This window comes from Myxocyprinus asiaticus, chromosome 30, assembly GCF_019703515.2.
Source record: "Myxocyprinus asiaticus isolate MX2 ecotype Aquarium Trade chromosome 30, UBuf_Myxa_2, whole genome shotgun sequence".
NCBI classification, from domain to species: domain Eukaryota; kingdom Metazoa; phylum Chordata; class Actinopteri; order Cypriniformes; family Catostomidae; genus Myxocyprinus; species Myxocyprinus asiaticus.
The window spans coordinates 3,033,624-3,052,030 of NC_059373.1; the positions used below are offsets into that span (position 1 = coordinate 3,033,624).

The following is an 18,407-nucleotide window of genomic DNA, read 5'->3' on the forward strand; positions in this document are numbered from 1 at the left end:
ACCATTTACAGCCTTATATGATGTTAAACAGTATAGGCTACATGATTTGGCACAGAAGGGATTGTAGGTCCATGCAAGTCTCATATGGTGATGGATTCACCGATTAGTTTCAAAACTGGACAGATCCTGGGAAAAATAATGCTCTTGAAAATCCATTTACAGAAAATATACCTGCAGGTAAAAAGTAATACATAAAATAGTTTCATTTCTGTATGTTGGTGTGACAAAACTGGAAGGTAAATCTCACAGAGCAATGCATGGGTAGCATTTTAAATAAAAATTAAATAAGAAACAATATTTTGCATGATGACATGTTGGATGATGACAACTGCATAACATCAAGAACACAACCACAAACCCCCACCCCCCCTCCCTAAATTCTTATTACTGTAATGGAGAAAAATAAATCTCATTCTCATTACTTTAATAGTTGTTAATTTTATCCTGTGTGGATTCAATTAAAACTAAAATTTTGTTAAAATATTACCTTTTTTATTAATTGGTACAAAAGAATAGGGTACAAAACTCAGTCCAACAACTACTAAACACTTACACATGGGCTTTTTTCACATTACTGTAGGCTACTGTGATTTTGTCTTAAAATATCTACGTTTCCTTTATGCAAAATACAATTTATTTATTTTCTATTTCTGGGTGAAATATGACTCTGACATTTCTTGAGATTCACCCTTGCAGAACTTGTTGAAACTGTCTGTATAGCGTGTTTAACACAATGTCTGAACTTCATCATTATCAAAAAAAAACCACACAAAATGTTTTTTGGAGAAAGCAGGTTAATCCGTGGGGTGTTCTGGGCACGACCTGTTGACCTCAAACCATTCATCAATACACCTGCAGGAACAGAGGAGAAGATGATTTCAACAGGCTGAGACATCGACAGCTATGTGTTTTTCTGATAATTTGTTAGAACATTTCTCGTACCCTTTGTGGTAGATGCAGAGACAGGTCAGTCTTGCGATGGTGTCCCCTTGAGTCATTTCATCCAGGCATATTGAGCATTCTCCAGAGTCTCGTGACAAAACATCCTCTACAACAAGACAAACATTACAGCACCAGAATCAGAGAAGCTTCAAGCAGCAAGGTACAATTAAAGAAGCGGTGTTTGAAAAGATGTCAGAAGAGGGTGCTGTTCTACAACACATATCAAATGTGCAGAGTCCACTATAAGCAAGCCATTGGTAGGTTGACTTTCTGAAGAGTCTGAACACTGTGTGGCACTTTCAAATTGCTCTGTGTTTTTGAGCAGTCCAATATGTCAACTGCTAGCTCAACCAATGGTGTGAGTTTGGGGTAGGACTACCTGTTTGACCAAACAATGCAGAAGGGAGTGGAAACGGTGATATGCATGTTTGGGGAAACCTGTTTTAATGTTGTGTCTACGTAAACCTCATTCTGAGAAAGTCTTGCAGAATCTGCATCATTCGCATCCCATTTTACTTCCATAATATGAGATTTCAAGTGATTTGTGCTGTAAATGATGTGTGAAACAGGTGGTATTGAAGAGTTAAAAAATAAAGTGCTCTCTATGCCAGGTTGTTGGGATGAGGAGTTAAAAAAAAGAGAAGTTGTTTCATTGGCAGAGCAGGTCATTACATTTTGATAAAAGATAATAAACAATAAGACAAGCATTTCTTTGTCTATAGAATATTAAATATTGATCATGCACATTCACCCAAAAATGAAAATTCTCTCATTATTTACTCACCCTCATGAACTTTCTTTCTTCACCAGAACACATTTGAACAAAAACAGAAACATATCTCAGTAGGTCCTTAAAATGCAAGTGAATGGAGATTTCTCTTTTGAAGCTCCAAAAATCACAAACAGTCAGCATGAACATTATCCATATGAATTCAGCGGTTAAATTAATGTCTTTTAAAGTGACACAATCTCTTTTGGGGCAAAAAATATCAATATTTGAGTTGTTTTTTTAAACTCTAAATCATGCTTCCGTTCTGCAGTGCTATGCTTGTGACGTAATCGCATTGGCATTTGAAACACATGAGAACTGAGGCAAGTGCGTCACAGCCGGAAGAGCAGCGCTGTTTACAAGTGAGAAGGAGGAACGCTGTACATTAGCTTCGTTGGTTTTGGTTTAGATCTGTATTTATCTGTTTCTTTACTCACAATTGTGTGCTTATCCTGGATGTCTCAACCGAGAGGAGAACGTAAGATTACGTCCATAACATGGCAATGCAAATACGTCACACGAGAGACTGAGTGAACTTCACCCTCACGTGAAGCTTATATTATTAAAGCGTTGGATTATAGAGAAAAAGTACTTAAATCTTGATCTTTTTTTACACCAAAACGATCATGTCGCTTTAGAAGACATTCATTTAACTGCTGGAGTCGTATGGATGACATTTATGCTGACTGTCTGTGATTTTTTTTTTGGAGCTCCAAAAATCGTATCACCATCCACTTGCATTTTAAGGACCTACTGAGCTGAGATATTTTCTAGTTTTCTGGTGAAGAAAGAAAGTCATACACACCTGGGATATCATGATGGTGGGAAAGTGATGAGAGAATTTTCATTTTTGGGTGGACTCTCTCTTTAAGAAAGTATAAAAAAAAATTTTTTGACCCTATATAAAGTCTGGAGGAAAAAGCGAGGCAACCAGGGTTAGTTTGCAGATATTGAAGGTTGTTCTTACCATTATAATAGAGTCTGGGTTTGGAGAAGCACATCGGTAAATGTATGTCTATTTCATCCGAGCAGACAAACTTTGAGCACATGGGACAGTGAAATCCAGCTGACACAGACAGAACAGACAAAAATCAATCAAAAGCAGTTTCATTTTTATATTTTTTTTCCCCTGTAATTATGTAGGTCAGTTCAGAGATAACACTCTTACAGTAATTATAAAATCACTAGGCTATATATTCATTGACCTCACGCAAACCACAGGATCAAGTCTTCATCTGTTCTTCTGAAACATGCAGGGTTGTGAGGGTTACTTTTGAAATGTATTCCAGTACAGATTACAGAATACATGCTGTAAAATGTAATTTGTAACGTATTCTGTTAGATTACTCAAGGTCAGTAATGTAATCTAAATACTTTGGATTACTTCTTCAGCACTGGTAGATTTTTTCACTTGTTTTGACTATAAAAACTCTGCCAGTACAGTAAGACAAAATACACATGTTAAAAATACATTCTCTGAAAAACAGAAATATCTTATGCAGTGTTGTTTCTAAAACAAGATAAATCTAACTGATCTTGTTTTAAGGATTTTTAGATATTTTTACAGGAAAACAATACAAAAATGATTATCAAGAATACGATTTTTGCCCTAATATCAAAGGTCTTACTAGAAATTATGATCCAATGTGAATTTTCTAGATAAAAAAATATGATCGTGTCTGGTAACATGCATGTAAAATGGCTAGAAATAGCATTTTAGTTTAGCGTAAAGCTGACAATTTACACAAGGATTATTTCTATTTCTTCTGCTCCAAACTTACTTCAAACTTACTTCTCTGTCTGCTCGTATGAATGTAACACATCATAAGAAAGTGTTTCACCGCTGTTCAAATGCACTTTGGATCACATCATTTATATGTATAAATGTTTTCCATCTGAAAGGACTAAATATTAAATGAAACAAATGACAATAAAATGCAAAGTAATCTCTTCAGTAATCTAAATACTTTTTGAATGTAATTTTATTCTAATTACCAGTGATTTAAACTGTAACTGTAGTGGAATACAGTTACTTATATTTTGCATTTTAAATATGTAATCCCATTACATGTATTCTGTTACTCCCCAACCCTGTCCACATGTAATCTCGTTTGTGAGTTTAAGACATCCTGTAGTGTGCATTACTGGCTTATCTAAAGCACACTATTATGAACAATGTCTGATCCATAAAATTCACGACACATGGTAGTATTACACACGTTTGCCTTAAAACTTGACTTGCCAACATGAATGTTTCATTCATTGAATGAAATTCAACTTGTACTGCATATACATGTGTGTGCTGATATGTAAAAGGTTGTGCATTTTCATTTTCCATTGTAGTTGAAGGGAACAAGGACAACAAATTTATAGTGTGCATGAAATGCCCAATTTACACACCATTCTAAAAAATAAAAATGTATGCAATTTAATACAATGCTGAGAAAGTGAAAGCCAAACCAGTTATACTATAGGCTAATTTATAGTATATATTTAAAATTAAGTGACTTTCTGATGTGTATATACTAGAGGTAGACTGATATATCGGTTTTATAGATTAATCGTTGCAGATAGTTGCCTTATGGAACTATTGGTTATCTGAATAATCGATGCCGATTGATTTTTCATCATTTAGTCATTTCACAATAAGAGTCCTCAGTTCGTTTCAGGCATGTTTATACTTAAAAGCAGTGGCGGTTCTAGCTTGTCTGGCGCCTTGGGCAAAACCCGCTTCAACACACCGCCAAAGTCGTTGACCTTGGGGTGCAACTGCACGTCACCCATGCCTAAATCCGCTACTGCTTAAAAGTCTGGGGTTATGCACCAAATCTCAATTATTCTGGTTATTATTGGGATTTTGGTTGAATAATACTACATAACTACATCTGGAATTTTTTTTAATTTTGGACTCTTTGTCTGTGCCCATCATAATAAGGAAAGAATAAGAGATTTTTTTCCAATTCTATAGATTTTAAAAAACTATTGGCTGATTAATCAGTTATCGGCCTTTCCCACAACCTTAGTTATCGATATCGGCAAAATCCACTATCGGTCAACCTCTAGTATGTACAGTTAAAAACTGAGCACCAAACAAAAGAAAGAGTTTGTCCTTTACAAAAATCTGTCATGGTAATACTCTGAAAATAGCAGGTGATTTATGGATGATACCCTGGAATTCTTTAATGTAAATACTGTACATGGTTCATATACTGCATTAAAACAGAACTATGGTTTACATCAAAGTACCATGGTAGCTGATTCTTCATTTAACTCAAGATTTACATAACTTGCATGTATTTAAAAACTCTTGCACATCTTTATTCTATGCATTTACATGGCAGTTACTAACTAGATAAGTAGGACAAATGTGACTACTCGAGGAGTGTGAAAGTTAACGAGTGCTGAGTTACAACACACACACACCCCTGTGTTTATCAGTGTCAGTCTATATGGATAAAACATTAACAGGAAGTAAAAAAAAAACAGGTCAGCTGTGTATACATGGGTTGACACCTTTTTATTATCTCAAAAATGAATACTGAAACAACCGGCGACAACAGATGTGTGTGAGAGAACTGGTGGAATCCAGGTCTTTGATGGATGGTTTTTTGACACCTCTTACAAGTTGCAAGAGAAGTTAAAGTTCAAAGTGAAAAATGTGCTCAGTTGATAATAGCAGAGGTTGGTCAGGTGTCACTGTAAACACGGTGTGCATTTATACACATACACCAGACCATATACAACATAAAGAAGAAAGTTATTTATACGAGACTTTATAATCTCAAACCAATTCTAATCGTTTTGCATTTCTCTTTTGCTTGTATGTTGTAATCCAGATTCTCTTATTACTTTATAAAAACACTCAAGTGGGCCCAAGTGGAAACTGTGAACTGTTTTCCCATTTTCTTTGCTGACTCTGTTGGGGGGGATCTGTGGAATTCTGCTGAAAGAATTTAAAATGCACATGACACTCTTATTGGTAGCCTGAAAAAGACGTGCTGAACTGTTGAACTTGAATGACAGGTCTTCCGAATGCATAAATCTGTGGAACTTTCTGTGGAGTTCTGAGCTTGTCAGATTCCACGTGGGCCTGCTCATAAGCAAGCTTCTATGTTTCTTATCGATCTAACCTACACATGGCCGGTCCAGGCTATTTAATACATTTAACGAATAGTAATATTGATACGTTTAATAATTGCCATAAAATAAAAACAGAAAAGATCTTTTCAGTCCTCCAGCGGTGCCCAGGTACTGTACTTCCCTGAAGATTAAATTTTAATGACAAATGCTCTTTCGGAGATTTGTGCTTGTTATATTTAGTACAAGGAGTCGGCTATTTTCGAATTATTATTTTTTTCCATAGACATGCAAATGCTAGCTTTATAGGTCCCATACAAAGAATACACTACACTTATCTGACAGAACCAGTAGTAAAATTTCCATCATGGTCTATTGTTTATCAGTCATTAGTTTAAAGGTGGTATCAGACATTCTGAGATCTCCAAGTTTAATGCCTCTTTTGCAGCCATATCTGCTTTTTCATTTCCTGCCAGACCAATGTGTCCCGGCACCCAACAGAGGATAATGTTGAAATCCTTCTTCTGTAATCAATGTATTTTAGTCAAAATGTTTATGATTATGGGATGATAATGGATTCAAGCGCTTGAAGGCAAGACTTTGAGTCTGAAGCGATTAAAAAGTTTCATCCTCGACCCTGCTCAATGTTTTCCAGTGCCAGTAGCAGCACTCGGGCCTCAGCTGTGAAGATAGAGCTCTGTTCTGGAATACGTATGCCGTATTGTTGATCTCCAATCACTACTGCTGCTGATACACTGTTATCCGTTTTTAATCCATCCGTGAATACTGTACTATGGAGTGGGAAACTACATTTCAGTTCCAAGAATTCCTGTTGATACACGTCGGGAAGTGTTTCTGCATTTTTTAGTTGTGCCAGTGCCATAATAATAGTTGGTTTTTTCAAGGTCCAGGGGGGAACAGGCCAAAAATGATAATGTCTTATGTTTTCCAGTTAGATGGTCAAATTCTCCAAGTATGGTGTAATCCATATTCCAAAAGGTTTGATCACTTTAGGTCTAGCTTCATACAGATAAGAACATTCTGGTTGGAATACTGGTGTAAAGGCCAGATTACTTAGATTTGCTTTGAGTTTGACTGCATATTGTAAGGCCAGTTTCAGATGCCTATTCTGGAGGTAAGGTTCACCGGCTTCTGTATAAAGGCTTTGAATGGGACTTGTTCTGAAGGATCCAAGAGCTAGACGTATTCCCTTATGGTGTATTGTGTCAAGTGTTCGAATGTATGACTTCCTTGCCTGACCATACACAATACTCCCATAATCCAGTCGGGATCTAATTAATGTTCTGTAGAGATGTAAAAGAACGGTAGTGTCTGCACCCCATTTTGTATTAGCCAGCACTTTTAAAATATTCATTGTTTTAAAAAACATTTCCTCAACATCTTCATATGTGGGATAAAGGTAAATTTAATATCACAGACAAAGCCTAAGAATTTGAAATCATTCACTACTTTAATGGATTCTCCCTCCATACTCAACTCTGGGTCGGGGTATAAGGATCGGAGAAGGCAAAAATGCATGCATACTGACTTTGTTTTGGAAAATCTGAATCTGTTCTTTATTGACCAGTTATTTATTTTATTTATGCATAGCTGTAGCTGTTGTTCAATTATATTCATGTTTTTCCTCTATAGCATATGCATAGGTCATCAACATATAAACTTCGAAAAATGTGGGGGTCAATAACTTTGATTATACTATTGATTTTGAAGCTGAATAAAGTCACTGAATGAATGCTCCCTTGTGGAACTCCTAGCTCTTGTACATGTGGGTTTGATAGTGTAGTTCGTACTTGAACATGAAAACATCTGTTTGTCAAGAAGTTGGAGATAAAGATGGGTAGGTTGCCTCTGAGCCCAAGTTCATACAGGTCTTTGAGTATTCCATATCTCCAGGTGGTACCATAGGCCTCCTCAAGGTCAAAGAAGACAGCTACAGCATGTTCTTTTTTAATGAAGCTGTCCCAGACAAATGATTCAAGACTGATAAGGTGGTCCAAGGTGCTTTTGCCTCTTCTAAACACACACTGGTAATCACTAATCTTATGCTCCGATTCCAGAATCCATATCAGAAGGTCATTGATCATTCTCTCAATGGTTTTGCAGAGACAGCTAGTCAGAGCTATTCGATGGTAGTTTATGTCAGAATGATCCTCACCTGGTTTGGGGATGGGAATAATTCATTGCTTCTTGCCACGAAGGTGGTATATTCTCTGTTTTCCAAACATTATTAAAAAATCTCCAGGAGGAGTAGTAGTGTTGTATGTCTGGTCCAACTGCAGTATTATGGGAACGTTTGATAGCCCTTGTAAGTTCCACTATAGTGAAGGGTTGATTATATGGCTCAGTGTTATTTGAGTGGAAATTCAGAAGTTTCTGTTCCTGTTTTATACACATCTCATTGAATTCTGGTCGGCAGTTGTCTAAAGAAGAGTTCTTTTCAATTGATTTTGCTAGTATATTGGTTATTTCTTGAATCGTAGTCACAAGAGTGCTTTGATGCTTGATGTGATGAATTTGAGATTCTTCATCTTTGTTTTTCATCTTTCGAATCAGGTTCCAGATTTTTTGTGATGGTGTATTTGTTGTTAGGTTAGATACATATTTTCTCCAACTCTGTCTTTTTACATAATTAATAATCCTTCGTGCTTGTGCTCGGCCTATCTTAAATCTTACTAGATTTTCTTCTGTTGGGTGTCTGTTGAAGATTCTCTCTGCTTTTTTCTGAGCTTTTATGGCTTTTTTGCAGTTGTCATCGAACCATGGGTTATGCCTGCGACTTAGTTTTGGTGATGTCTTAGGGATAGTATCATTTGCTATTTTGATTAGCTTGTCTGTGAGACTTGTAACTGAGTCTTGGCTGTCTTGGGTTGCTGATTTAAGTTTATCGTAACATTGGGTTTGGAACAGGTACCAGTTGGCTTTCTTGAGATGCCATCTTGGAATATTATGTTGGATATTTGATCTTGTAGATGTAACGATTAGGGGAAAATGATCGCTTCCACATAGATCGTTCCAGGTGCGCCATGAGAAATCAAGCAAGAGATCAGGTTTGCATATTGTTAATTAAATTTTTGAATACGTTCCATGTCCTGAGAACATTTGGACTCAAGATGGCGGCGAGTATGGCTGCTGCGTTGCGAGCTCCGACACAACATAGTAATGTTTCGTTTGTTTTGTTCACAATTCTTAAGTTTTTTGTCTTGGATGTTGTCTGCCTTATTGTCTATGACAGACAAACACTTTTGGACATTGGTTCAGCAATCTCACACCGTAAACCGGACTTCACATTCCTCAATGCCGACCCGCTGTTTACAAACACGCAAGCGGAGCCCTTTGTCTGGGCTGCATGGCCGCGGAAACGCAGGAGGAAAAGGGGAAACAGAGCCGGCGTTCTCATCAGAGTAAGACGCCGCGCAAATCGACCCCCGCTACCCACTATTCTACTGGCAAATGTTCAGTCTCTGGATAACAAGCTCTGCGAGCTGAAAGCGCGGATCTCTTTCCAACGAGATACAAGGGACTGCTGCATTATCTGCCTAACAGAAACTTGGATGTGTGCGGAGATTCCAGACTCAGCCATTGAACCCGTGGGGTTCTCCGTGCACCGAGCGGACAGAGCGAAAGACCTCTCAGGTAAAAGCAGAGGTGGTGGTGTATGTTTTATGATCAACAAATCCTGGTGTGATCAGAGGAACGTACATTCTATCAAGTCTTTCTGCTCTCCTGATCTGGAATTTCTCATGCTTCTGTGTCGACCATTCTGGCTACCGAGGGAATTCACAGCGGTCATTATCACTGCTGTGTACATCCCGCCACAAGCCGACACAGACCGGGCACTCAAGGAACTGTATGGGATTATAAGTGAGCAGGAAACCGCGCACCCTGAGGCCGCGTTCATTGTGACCGGGGACTTTAATAAAGCCAGTTTAAAATCAGTCGCACCAAAATATCACCAGCACATTAGTTTCAACACAAGAGGGGACCGGGTTTTGGACCATTGCTACTCTCCGTTCCGGGATGGCTACAAATCCCTCCCCCGCCCACCATTTGGCAAATCGGACCACTCTTCCATTCTGCTTCTGCCCGCTTACAGGCAGAAATTGAAACAAGAAGCACCCACCCTCAGAACGATCCAGTGCTGGTCGGACCAATCAGATTCTACGCTACAAGACTGTTTTGATCACACGGACTGGGAGATGTTCCGGTCCGCCTCTGATGACGACATCAAGCTTTACGCTGATAGCGTAATGTGTTTCATCAGAACGTGCGTAGAGGACGTCGTTCCGACCAGAACTGTACGAATCTATCAGAATCAGAAACCTTGGATCAATAGCGATGTTCGCGCGGCACTTAATGTGCGGACCTCCGCTTTTAATTCCGGGAACCGCAATCAGAACCGCAAAACGCCAGTACAGGAGTAAGATTGAAGGACAGTTTAACATCACCAACTCTAGAAGCAAGTGGCAGGGAGTTAACATCATCACGGACTTTAAAGGGAATAAAAACTTCACCATGAACACCGCTGCCTCTCTACCGGATGAGCTAAATACTTTTTATGCTCGTTTCAAGGGAAATAACACCGCCCTCGCGGAGAGAGCTCTCGCGGCTGAAGCTACAGAGGTTAGTTCACTCTCCGTCACTGTAGCGGATGTAACCCGATCCTTCCGACGGGTGAATATCCGCAAAGCCGCTGGCCCAGACGGCATTCCGGGCCACGTCATCAGAGCGTGCGCGAACCAGCTGGCTGGTGTTTTTACGGACATTTTCAACCTTTCCCTCTCTTTGTCTGTAGTCCCCACATGCTTTAAAACATCCACCATTGTGCTTGTTCCAAAACAATCAAAAATAACTTGTTTAAATGACTGGCTTCCTGTTGCTCTGACCCCCATCATCAGCAAATGTTTTGAGAGACTAATCAGAAATTACATCTGCTCTGTATTGCCATTCTCTCTTGACCCGCTGCAGTTTGCTTACCGCAACAACCGCTCCACTGATGATGCCATTGCATCTACAACACACTGCTCTCTCCCACCTGGAAAAAAGGAACACTTATGTGAGAATGCTGTTTGTAGGCTACAGCTCAGCATTCAACACCATAGTGCCCTCCAAGCTAGATGAGAAACTCCGGGCTCTGGGCTTAAACAGCTCGCTGTGCAGCTGGATCCTGGACTTCCTGTCAAGCAGACGCCAGGTGGTTAGAATAGGCAGCAACATCTCCTCATCACTGACCCTCAACACTGGAGCCCCACAGGGCTGTGTTCTCAGCCCACTCCTGTATTCCCTGTACACACATGACTGTGTGGCAACACATAGCTCCAAGTTTGCTGATGACACGACGGTGGTAGGTCTGATCACTGACAATGATGAAACAGCCTACAGAGAGGAGGTACACACTCTGACACACTGGTGTCAGGAGCACAACCTCTCCCTCAACGTCAGTAAGACAAAGGAGCTTGTGGTGGACTTCAGAAGAAAAGACAGAGAACACAGTCCCATCACCATCAATGGAGCACCAGTGGAGAGAGTCAGCAGCTTCAAGTTCCTGGGTGTCCACATCACTGAGGAACTCACATGGTCCATCCACATTGAAGTCGTTGTGAAGAAGGCTCATCAGCGCCTCTTCTTCCTGAGATGGCTGAGGAAGTTTGGAATGAACCGCCACATCCTCACACGGTTCTACACCTGCACTGTGGAGAGCATCCTGACAGGCTGCATCTCCGCCTGGTACGGCAATAGCACCGCCCACAACCGCAAAGCACTGCAAAGGGTGGTGCGAACTGCCAGACACGTCATCGGAGGTGAGCTTCCCTCCCTCCAGGAAATATATACAAGGCGGTGTGTGAAAAAAGCTCGGAGGATCATCAGAGACTCCAGCCACCCGAGCCATGGGCTGTTCTCACTGCTACCATCAGGTAGGCGGTATCGCAGCATCAGGACCCGCACCAGCCGACTCCATGATAGCTTCTTCCCCCAAGCAATCAGACTTTTGAACGCTTGATCTCCCACGATCAAAACACATCAGCACTGCACTTTATTACCCTTACTCTTATATCTCACACCAGACTGTCATAAATTATATTATTATTATTATATTATGTTCTCTCTTAACAACTGACTATCAACCGACAGCCTGAATGTCAATACAGTACAATACTGTACATTCTATATATATATATATATATATATATATATATACACTTTTTTCTATATTTTTATTTTTTATTTTTATTGAATAATGTGTATCTATATAGTGCGCATTGTATACTGTACAGTGTATGTTATTATTTGTATACTGTTGAGTGTAATTATGTGTATAACAGATGTTTAAATTGTGTTGTGTTAATTTGATGTTATTGTAAATTGGTATATGTCTCATCACTATCACGACTGCTATGTTAATCGGAACTGCACCCAAGAATTTCACACACCATTGCACTTGTGTATATGGCTGTGTGACAATAAAGTGATTTAATTTGATTTGATTTGAGTGCAGGTAAGTGTCTGAGCCGTTACGGAGGATACACAGTTCATCGTTACTGATGAAGTCTTCAAGTATTTTTCCCTTCCTATTTGTGTGATTTCCTCCCCGTAATGGGCTGTGACCGTTGAAGTCACCTGCAAGTATGTAGGGGGTTGGGAGTTGATCAGCAAGATTGTTTAGATCTTGAAGTGTAACAGGTGTATCTGGAGGCAAGTAAATGGAACACAATGTGATGGCCCTTACGGAGGGTTAAACGTACAGCTATTGTTGGTAGATTAGTATCTATTGTGACTTGACTGTGAATTACATTGCGATGAACTAAGATGCTTACTCCTCCTTAAGGACGTTGTATGTTTGGTCCATTTGCATTAAAACTTACAAACCATTTAAGGGATATTTGACTATTTGGTGATAAGTGTGTTTCTTGGAGACAAAATGCAAGAGGGTTAAATAACATGGCTAGTCATTGAAGTTCTGCAAAGTTTGCTTTGACACCTCGACAACTCCATTGAATAATACTGTTACTTGCCAAGTTGGTAGCATTGGAACATGGACTCTACTCCTACTCTTAGGAGAGGGACTCCGACTGCGGGGTTCTAAGATCTCCGCCAAACCTATATCTTTTATATGGTCAGAATTCCGTGGCCTGTTCTCCAGACTAGCCTTTTGTTGCTGCGTTTTTGTGCTTTGTTGTGGCTTCTTTTGATATTAGGGAATGTTCCATTGTCAGATTTGGTTCTTCACTAGCTCCGGTTAGTGTTTGACTAGTAGAGGTTTGAGTTCTTTGTACTTTCTTTTTTGACTGATTAACTGTGGTTTGTCTTTTGTTAGCCAGGTCACATCTGTCTGGCACTCAACTATGTGTTTGGTTGGTAATGTTACAGATGCAAAGGATTTCACAGACTTAAAATTTGGGAGCTTTTCCAACTTAACTTCAAGGAGCACAATACGACGATACTTGAACAAAAATGAGCTGCATGGTCGAGTTGCCAGAAAGAAGCCAATGCCACAAAAAAGCCTGGTTACAATATGCCCGACAACACCTTGACACACCTCACAGCTTCTGGCACACAGTAATTTGGAGTGACGAGACCAAAATAGAGCTTTATGGTCACAACCATAAGCGCTATGTATGGAGAGGTGTCAACAAGTATTGTGCCCCTTGAAACAACCACACCGTCTTTTTCCAGAGCAGCCTGTATTTCTCCTGAGGTTACCTGTGGGTTTTTCTTTGTATCCCGAACAATTCTTCTGACAGTTGTGGCTGAAATCTTTCTTGGTCTACCTGACCTTGGCTTGGTATCAAGAGATCCCTGAATTTTCCACTTCTTAATAAGTGATTGAACAGTACTGACTGGCATTTTCAAGGCTTTGGATATCTTTTTATATCCTTTTCCATCTTTATAAAGATCCCTTACCTTGTTATGCAGGTCTTTTGACAGTTCTTTTCTGCTCCCTATGGCTCAGTATCTAGCCTGCTCAGTGCATCCATGTGAGAGCTAACAAACTCATTGACTATTTATACACAGACACTAATTTCAATTTAAAAAGCCACAGGTGTGGGAAATTAACCTTTAATTGCCATTTAAACCTGTGTGTGTCTGTAACAAGGCCAAACATTCAAGGGTATGTAAACTTTTGATCAGGACCATTTGGGTGATTTCTGTTATCATTATGATTTAAAAAAGGAGCCAAACAACTATGTGATAATAAATGGCTTCATATGATCACTATCCTTAAATAAAATACTTTTTTTGCATGATCAGTCATATTTTCAAAATCAATGCCAAAATGTCACAATTTCTGCCAGGGTATGCAAACTTTTGAGCATAACTGTACTCTTGCAATAAGAGCTAAAAGCTCAAATTGTTTGATTGAACCTATGCCACCGCCTTCAGGGAAAAATGTAATTGTGGCTGATTTAAATGCCAGTAATTACCCAGGGCACGTCATGACTAGCCGCTTGATTGGATCGGGCCTCTCCAACCGCCCGTCTATATGAAATTGGAGCCTAAGCATTGTGTTGGATCTGTGGGAGTCGCAACTGCCCACATTCCTCAAATGGCAGGATCTCTTCTTCCACAGACACGGGTCGCAACTTACGACCAACAAGTCGCCCCATTCGTCGCCTTTATTTAATAGCAAGGGGGTGCTAGGGACCTATTCTACCCCGGGTCCCCATGGGGATAGAGAATGTTTAAAAAAAAAGTACTTTGAAAGAGTGCGTGCTCTGCCGCAGCCGCTCTCAATCAGAATAATCACATAAGGACACGTAAACACTTAAAAACTGACGCACAGTAGCAAATATGCTAAATGTATGATAGTCCTAACTATAGAAAGCACCTTCCTAAAAATTCAAAGCAAACTCCCAGACATTTTAAGGCAATTTTGCAATCCTGGCCAGGCATTTTTTTTTTCCAGGTCCGAAAAAGAGGACGTATGGTCACCATATGTAACCATTTATCAGCAATGTAAGGATGTTAATGGAACATGTTGTTCAACACAGGTGTAGAGGGGCACACAGTCGTCATGAGAGGGTGCTGTTGTAAAAAAAAAAATCCCTCTCGTGAGGCGTCCCCCTTTCATTTTGCACCTTAGATGACCACCTACATCGCCTGTGCCACGGGCCGGCCCTGGACCTACAGTACTGTTTTAGTATTTTAATTTTAAAATACACTTAAAACAAGCTACAAACTGAGCTGAGAACTGCTCTATTGCCCCTGAAAACAAGCAATTATCAACAAGGCCAAAGGTCAAAAGGAAATATGAAGAGCATGCACAAATAGGTTGTGTCCAAAACTTGGGGGGGACCTTAGGAGGTACAGTACCAAACACTGAATGGGCAGCAAGACAGCATGCCTTAAGTTTCAGACACAGCCTAAAATATTTACAGCTCTCAAACAAGTAATACTGTTTTTACCATGGACCAACACTACTTATCAAAAAGGTTGAAAGGAAATATTATTGATGGAGAATGCACCAAATTCTTTACTGATTACATCACCTGTGGAAGACCCCACATGACACACACATGCTTAATGAACTTTGACTTTTCCTAAACATGTGTCAACAGATAAAGTGCAGAATGTCCCTTCAATCTTTGCAGGGGTTTTTTTCCCTCTATATTTTACCACATCCCCACCCCTAAAATGTAGTCAACAATGAGTGAGCCATTCATGGGTTGATTTCATCAAAACAGTATAACTATGACTGTGTGGCGTTATCCAAATATTTCTCTATTTGCTTGCTGCAATACTGGCTCAATGAATGGTGGGAGTTTGGGGCGGGACTATCTGGTTACTGACCAATGAAAGACTGGAGGAGTGTTCAGGAAACCTGTTTAAAAATAGTCAATGTTTTTGCAGTTCTGATCGATGCTGCTAGTAGTGCAAAAAGACACTTTACCTTTAAGTAAATACTTTTTGAGGCTGCTTTTCTTAAATCTGAAAAAGTCACATTATTCTTGAATACAAAAGCCATGTAAGAGAATCCAAAACATATGCAACAAAATGCCACTCAAAAACTGCTATTTTAAAGCTGACATATTTTTTTAAACTATAATAAAAAGACAATTAAATAAGATTAATGAGTGTTATCAGACTGTTTCTCATCAACAAAACACTGGTGACCAAACACTTGCGCACCACCTTTTAAACATGACTCATAAAAAAGGATTTTGACTGGAACTGGAACAGGAATAGCTTGTTATCAGACACAATAACTGTCTCAGAATGAAAAGCAATGCATTAAATGTGACAGATGTGAAAGCTCCTTGCACACGTTCATGTGAATCACCGAGTTCCAGATCAGCACATTTCCGCAAGTTTCTTATCAATCTGACCTATTATAAACTATTCAATTAAGCAATAAAGTACAAGAGGCCATGATATGTGGATATATCCATGGCTAACTGCAACCCCTTTAGCCAAGATTATGTTATTCACACTCATAGGAACCTTATTGATTAAATGGTTACATAATAAAAATATTAAGGATGCAAATTTGAGCAAATTCAATAAGTGCCACCCTTCCACTAGATTAGAAGAACTCATTTATTCAATAAACTCTTAAGTTATAGTTTGATGATCAAATCTGTTATTTCAACCAAACATACTTGAAGTTTGATATTTATTGCCACTCAAAGGTCAGAATAATCCAACACTGTATTTTAGTTACACTTTCCCTGGATTTTTAAGGGTCAGATCTGTGAATCTAAACTAGCTTAGTGCAAATTAATTATTAGTTGTCTGTTTGAGAGTCATTCAACCCTCTTGAATATATCTGATCTGAGAAGTGACTGTTAAGGAACTCTGTTTCCATGTTTTCTTATTCCTAGATGAGGAAGTCTGTTTAAAGTTACCACAACAAATCCAGAACAAAACCACTAACAGTCACTATACAGTTCTGTTCTAGATCACAGAACATTCAGGACGTGACATACAGAAACTGATATACTTTGATCATTATCAGTATAAGCCATGAAATAACTTTCAATTATGTGGCTGGCAGGTAGTCTTGATAACCATTCAAAATCCCTCTGTATCCATATTATATATATATATATATATTGTATATATAATTATAAAATAAATAAAACCTTATTGGTTATATGGCCATATCAGGTAAATTATAATATGATACGGCCAACAAGCTGCATTAAAAAATATAATGAATAAATGACAGTATGATTATAAGGTCATACAATCATTTAAATAATCTTCTGACTGTACAATCAAAAAAATATTGAAGCCTATATTTACGCATTAAATTTTCATAACTTTCCTGGAAATTCTGAATTTTAATTTTTAAAAAAATGCTCAAGTTTTATGAGTTTAATTGTTTTATTTTATGGATTTAAAGAGTTCTCTATTCACTTTTATTGAAATTTGATATGGAATAGAAATGTGTAAATCTTAAATATTTTTATTTATTTATAAATAAAATATTTAGTAACTTATTATACACTCAAAAACACTTCTAAGATTTATGTATTACAATAAAAAAAAATCTTAATAATTATAATAATAATTTTAGTTATTTATTTAAAGAATTGAAATGCTTAAATCTTATAAATTGGTTAATTTTTTTGAGTGTATTGTGAATGTGAAGTTTTACTCTTTTGCTCAAAGTCATGAAATCATATTTTAAATATTATTTCTATTATGTAACTTAATGATAATAATAATAATTTTATGAATACTAACCTTATATAACCTTATCATAATCAACCTTATTTTATTGACCTAATTTTATAACCTTCACATATATGTGAAGGTTATAAAATAAGGTCAGTATTCATAAGAAAAGATCAATATGGTGCATTATAATATGATGCACAAGCCTACATTAACTTTTGATTATAATAAGGTCATATAAGGTCAGTTTGCATAAAATACGGTAATTAAATAATTTAGGCTACATTACATTCAAAACATGCTTTTATTATGAGCAAAACACTACTGTATTTTGCTTTTGCATAATTAATAAATATTGCAAACGCTCCACCTGTGATAGGGCATGTGAGGTTAGAGAGACTCTTACCGCCCAGCAGGTGAGGCGACAGGTGCGCAGGTAAAGATCCGATCAGCAGCGCTCTCTCCCCGTCTGTCACATCTCTCCGGCCGCCGGTCGGTATGATCGCGCTCTGGATGAATGAACCGGGTCTGTCTGATGAATACTGCACTGGTTCACCGATCTGTCCCGCCAAGCCGCCCGCGTAGTACCGGAGAACCGCCGCCGAACCAGAGCCGCTCGTCACATCAGAACTGGAGTAAGCCCGGACACGGACGCCTTCGGCTGCTGGACTGCTCTGCTTCGGTCCCATCTTACTTCAGATCACACTTTAAAAACTGAATTAAGGCTATAAAAGTTTTAACCTAAAAATGTTCCACAATATTTTGATTTATAAAGCAGTTACGTGCAAAATAATGCGGACTAATATGCCTATTGTCTACAAAGCGCAAAACTTGGAGATCCAAAAGGAAAAACCATAATAACTCCAAATGAGTCTATTGAAAACACACACACACTTCCGATCACTGACACGCGCTCAAACAAACGCATAAGATCACATGTACCGTGTTAAGTATGATTAAAGCTCATTGGTGAGTGGGAAAA

The 18,407-nt window shown here is 38.6% G+C and overlaps 1 protein-coding gene across 1 annotated transcript; it reads right to left on the reverse strand.

Annotated features, from left to right (window-relative positions):
• Nucleotides 1-395: 395 nt before the first annotated feature.
• LOC127420897 (E3 ubiquitin-protein ligase znrf2-like) lies at nucleotides 396-18,332 on the reverse strand. Its single transcript, XM_051663505.1, has 4 exons — nucleotides 17,832-18,332; nucleotides 2,679-2,777; nucleotides 943-1,048; nucleotides 396-852 (listed from the first exon to the last, which is right to left on the reverse strand). The coding sequence occupies exons 1-4, from the start codon at nucleotides 18,112-18,114 to the stop codon at nucleotides 795-797; spliced, it is 546 nt and encodes a 181-aa protein (XP_051519465.1). The 5' UTR covers nucleotides 18,115-18,332; the 3' UTR covers nucleotides 396-794.
• Between the last annotated feature and the right edge of the window lie 75 nt (nucleotides 18,333-18,407).

Coding starts and splice junctions, on each gene's coding strand:
- LOC127420897 (XM_051663505.1), bottom strand. CDS start 18,114: ATGGGACCGAAGCAGAGCAGTCCAGCAGCCGAAGGCGTCCGTGTCCGG. Junction 2,778..17,831: donor GTCGCCTCACCTGCTGGGCG/GTAAGAGTCTCT, acceptor TGTCTGTGTCAG/CTGGATTTCACTGTCCCATG. Junction 853..942: donor CTCTGCATCTACCACAAAGG/GTACGAGAAATG, acceptor CTGTTCCTGCAG/GTGTATTGATGAATGGTTTG.